The sequence below is a fragment of the Galeopterus variegatus genome, unplaced genomic scaffold (assembly GCF_000696425.1).
Source record: "Galeopterus variegatus unplaced genomic scaffold, G_variegatus-3.0.2 Scaffold647, whole genome shotgun sequence".
Classification (NCBI taxonomy): Eukaryota; Metazoa; Chordata; class Mammalia; order Dermoptera; family Cynocephalidae; genus Galeopterus; species Galeopterus variegatus.
In genome coordinates, this window is record NW_007726758.1 from 33655 (window position 1) to 38266 (window position 4612).

Consider the following 4612-nt stretch of genomic DNA (forward strand, 5'->3'; position numbering starts at 1 on the left):
AGCCACTGGGTGTGTGCTGGGGCCGGGGCCGGGCTGGGAGTATGAGAGGCCATTTGGGCAGGGAGGTAAATTCAGTGACTGAGGGCCATGGGTTTTACTTCCTAGTGTGGCTGGAAAAGCGGAAACAACACAGCACAGACAAAAGGGTGATGTGAGGCCATTTGGGGACGCGGTGCGTGAGCCGCATTGCACCCCTGGGGCTGCAAAGACTAGCAGGCTCTCTTCCGCCGGCTGGTCCGCCACTTGCCTTCTGCGCCTGTGCATCTTCGCGGGCTGCCAGGAATTGGCGTATCCGGGTCCAATGAGGTGTGGTGTTTCTCCAGGCTCATCCAATGAGCTCCTGCAATGCTTTTGCGTGAACCAATGGGGCTTCGAGTGCCATGCTCTGTCCCGTCTCCTGTGCCTCTGAGAGGCTCGAGAGAGAGCCAGGCTGGGCTAGCAGGCGTTCCAGGCTGCACGTTCGGCCCGGTGAGGTTCTGGTGAGGTCGTCTGGAAGCCAGCAGGAATTTTGCTCCTTTAAAGAGAAGGAGGCTGGGGGCCCAGATTTCTGGGTCCCGAGGAAAGCGAAGGCCAGGGGGCCAGAATCCTGAGTCTGAGGGTGGTGAGGGCTGGGGGCCCGGACTAGCGGGTCTGAGGGGACGGGGCTGCTGGCTCGGAATCACGTGTCGTGCAGGAAAAGGTGACTGGAACCCAAACTTCTGGATCCTTAGGTAGAACAAGGCTACGCTCTCAGAATCCTGGGTTCTGATGGGGCTGGGGGCTGGGGGCTGAGATACCGAAGCCTCGAGAGCGTTGAGGTTTGAGCCTGGACTCCTGGGCCTGAGAGAGAAGCGGCCTTTGGGCTCAGACTCCTGGATCCTGAAGTTGGAGGGTGCTGCGTTGCCAGATTCCTTTGTCTTAGGGAATGTGTAACTGGGTCTGAGAAATGGAACTATAGAAACTGAGCCACAGTGAACTTGTTAACTTGCTCAATCAAACCCACATGGTAGTTAGGGACAGACTGACTTCAGAGGTTATAGTCTTATATACCGTAAGCTCTATGCTAAAGTCAGTACTTGCTAGAACCTAGGCATAATCTTCCTCTGTCTGGTTGCAAACTTGTCTTTTCCCCATCAAATCACAGAACCTGGTCAGTTCTTCTCAATCCCTCTAAAAGAAGCCATGGGAACCTGTCATATCCAGGCCTTGATGTTCTACTTTCTCCTAGGAGCCTCCTCCTTGACCTGTATGTATGGGAGACATGGAGGAACAGTGGCTGGGTCACAAAGGATGGATTTATGGTGAAAAAGGAGGGACTTTGGCCCCATAGAAAAGGGCAAGTGTTTTTACCTCATTTTCTCCCCAGTGGCCCAACATCTGGAGTGTTTCAAGAGTATATCCACGAGTATAGAAGAGAATCCAAGCAGTACATTTAACTGGACCGCAGAGGAAGTTGAGACTTGTGACGATGGCTCATTTTGCCAGGAAACTGTACTGATGATCAAAGCAGGTAAAATGAGAATGGGGCAGCTGGGCTGGGTGAGAGGGCGATTGATTATCTCCATGTCAATGCTGTTCTTCCTTCCCCCGGCCAAGCATTAGGCCACCATCCACTTTTCCTCCTTCCTGTCTCATACCAGGGGCTGAGACGGCTGTTTTGGCCACTAAGGGCTGTGTCTCTGAAGGGGAGGAGGCAATGACATTTATCCAGCACACCGCACCCCCTGGCCTGATCACAGTCTCCTACAGTGGTTACTGTGAGGATTCCTTTTGTAACAACAAAGATGGAGTATATCACTTTTGGCAGCTACAAAGGACCCCAGGTAACGTGGAATGGGGGAGATGGGTGCTAAGAAAAATTTCATAAACACCTAAAGAGATTGTATATCCTCCCTCTTTGTGTTTTTACTTGGCTTAGCCCACGGGGGATATATACAAAAAGACCTTGCAGTCCAATTGAATGTCTTTCTTTTTCTAAATGGTTACCTTGGGGTCTTAACACTGCTCAGAACAGAGGGACATCAATGCAAGCTTGGGTGTAAACTGGGTTTTGTGTTTCTTAAGCAATAAGATATCAGTGGAAACTTCTGAGAAGGGTGCTGGCATTATCGATCTAACAATTTTTGGTTCCACATTGATGCGTGTCAACAGCCCAATCCCCATGTTCAGCCTCAAGGCCTATAGTAATCTGGCCCTGCCTATCTTTTCAGCTTCACATCCTTCTTTTCCCTCTCTCATTTGTTGTGTTCTAGCTGGGGTTAATACTCAACAATTGTGATGGTACTGGCCAATCAGAATTGGATGCTGTCCATAAAACAAGCAGCTCAGCTCTACCTGTGCCTACCAGCTGAAGATCAACCCTGTCACTTCTCACAATTCCCCAGATCAGCCAAGCCTGCTCACACCTTCTGGCCTTTGTCCTTGCTGTTTCCTTTGCTGCCCCCACCCAACCCCCATTTTCACATAGCTAACCTCTATTCATCTTCCATCTCAATTCATGTATCAGCTCTTTGAAAATATTTACCACATTAGTTTAGGTAGTTAGGGACTCCTCCATTCCTTTGCCATTCTGCCTGGAACACACAGTACCTACTGAGTTGTCTTGTAGTTAATTACTTACATGTCTTTCTCCTTCTAGACAATGGTGCTAGATGGCAAGAACTGTGTCCTTTTCATCTCTGTATCACCACACCTAAGCACACAGTTTGGATATCATATTGATGGGGTTCTGACAGCAAAGAAAATCAACTGGGAAAGGACAGGAAGGCTGCTGTAATGGGCCTTGATTAGAGTGGTGTCAGCAAGAAAGACTTGAGGAAGAGAAAGCAACCAGGAGAGACATCTCTAGAGGCAGGACATGCTCTTAACTGAAGAGGGGTCTCTCTTTTTCCTCTACAGCTTCCGGTGTGTCAGCAACCCTCCGATGCCCAACTTGCGTGGCTTTGGGGTCCTGTTTCAGTGCTCCTTCTCTTCCCTGTCCCAATGGTACAACTCGATGCTATCAAGGAAAACTTGACATCACTGGAGGTAAACTGAAAGGAACAGCTGATAGTTTCAGAGGCTGGAAAACCAGACAGGGTTCCAGGGGTGAGGGAGGACTGGATTCCCCTCTGATTTCCTAAAACATCCATGTGTCTCTCCATCTTTCCTATCCCATAGGAGGCATCAATTCATCTGTGGAGGTCAAAGGCTGTACATCCATGGTTGGTTGCAGGCTGATGGCCAGAATCTTTACAGTTGGACCCATTTTGGTGAAGGAAGTGTGTCCACGTCAGTCTCTCACTGAACCCCGGATGGCTGAAGATGGTGCCACCTGGATTCCCATTTCGGTTTGGGGACTAGAGCTACTGCTGCCATTGCTGCTGCAATCATTTGTTCTTTTGTCCTGAGAAGGCACTTCTGGTCCTGAATCTCAGGACACTTTTTTTGACTGGGAGCCTTCTGACTTCTGATTATCAACAAGTTGAGGAGCAGGTGGAGATTTGAGGGAGAGCTGAGAGAGATGCTGTAGATATATTTGACATTTGTAATAAAATTTGTGCTCTGATTTGCATATGTTTTAAGACTGGAAGTAGAATTGTAGTGCTGAAAGGGCCCTTAAAATTCATCTTCTCTAACCCACACATTTTCCAGAAAGGAAATCCTGAGAACTGGAAAACTTGGTGAGTTTCTCACATTTACATAGCTATGGGTAGAGCTAAGACAAGAACTCAGATATTTTGATCTAAAGTCCTATTTTCCTTTCTCTCTAACATGCTAACTTCTCTTGCTAGGTGAACAAGTGACTAGCATTAGCCTCTTCCAAAGCACTCCCAGTCCAATCATAAGGCCAAAATCAGCTGTTTTGGCGTCTAATATTTCCGTAGGAGCTGTGGCAGAATGAGAAAAATCAGACTCCAAATTCCTTGATTATAATGGGCCCCATCTCCCTATGTCCTGTCTGTCCCTTGCCTGCTCTGCACCATTTCTTACCTTCTCTGTGTCTTAATGACTCTTCAGTGGACAGAGGGAACTTGGGAGGCAGCTAGGGACCAGCAGGATATGATGAATCATACTATTGGGAGGCAAGATTTTTTTAAAGAAAATTTGTCATGCTTATTTATTTACTTACTACTCTAGAACACATAAAATCTATCTTATTGTAAAAAACTCAGTGATATAGAAGGTGTATAGAGCAAAGGAAAAGGTGGGGAAGGTAAGGGGGAGACAGACTTGTCTTCACTTTAAAAAAAAATAGCTTTATCGAGGCTTAGTTGACACATAGTAAACTGCACTGGGGATGGGAAGAGAGATGTTAAATGCAAACTATTGTCCTCCTCCCATAAGACTGGGGAGTTTGGCCATAGTATATTCCAACCTAGTTCTTTCCAGAAAGTTCTCTAGTTCTACACACTCTCTAGCAGTTAATGCCCCACTCCAGCTAATTCCTTATTTTTGTTCTTAAGGATCCAGTTCCCCATTGTGTCAGTTTGCTGAATCTCCCTAAATAGGGAGAGGAAGCAACAAGCAAATCAAATTTTGACTTGGTGAGGGGCAGCTAAGTTTTGAAGATAATAAGCATTCAGAACCATGGCTGGTAAATACTATTTGGGATAAAAAACCAAACACATAAAACAACTAGGTGTTTCCCACA

At 47.2% G+C, this 4612-nt stretch overlaps 1 protein-coding gene across 1 annotated transcript; it reads left to right on the forward strand.

Annotated features, from left to right (window-relative positions):
- The first annotated feature begins 1161 nt into the window (after positions 1-1161).
- On the forward strand, positions 1162-3532 carry TEX101 (testis expressed 101). Its single transcript, XM_008570959.1, has 5 exons — positions 1162-1225; positions 1346-1489; positions 1620-1802; positions 2878-3006; positions 3139-3532. The coding sequence occupies exons 1-5, from the start codon at positions 1162-1164 to the stop codon at positions 3366-3368; spliced, it is 750 nt and encodes a 249-aa protein (XP_008569181.1). The 3' UTR covers positions 3369-3532.
- The last annotated feature ends 1080 nt before the right edge of the window (positions 3533-4612 follow it).

Coding starts and splice junctions, on each gene's coding strand:
- TEX101 (XM_008570959.1), top strand. CDS start 1,162: ATGGGAACCTGTCATATCCAGGCCTTGATGTTCTACTTTCTCCTAGGA. Junction 1,803..2,877: donor GCAGCTACAAAGGACCCCAG/GTAACGTGGAAT, acceptor TTTCCTCTACAG/CTTCCGGTGTGTCAGCAACC. Junction 3,007..3,138: donor AAAACTTGACATCACTGGAG/GTAAACTGAAAG, acceptor CCTATCCCATAG/GAGGCATCAATTCATCTGTG.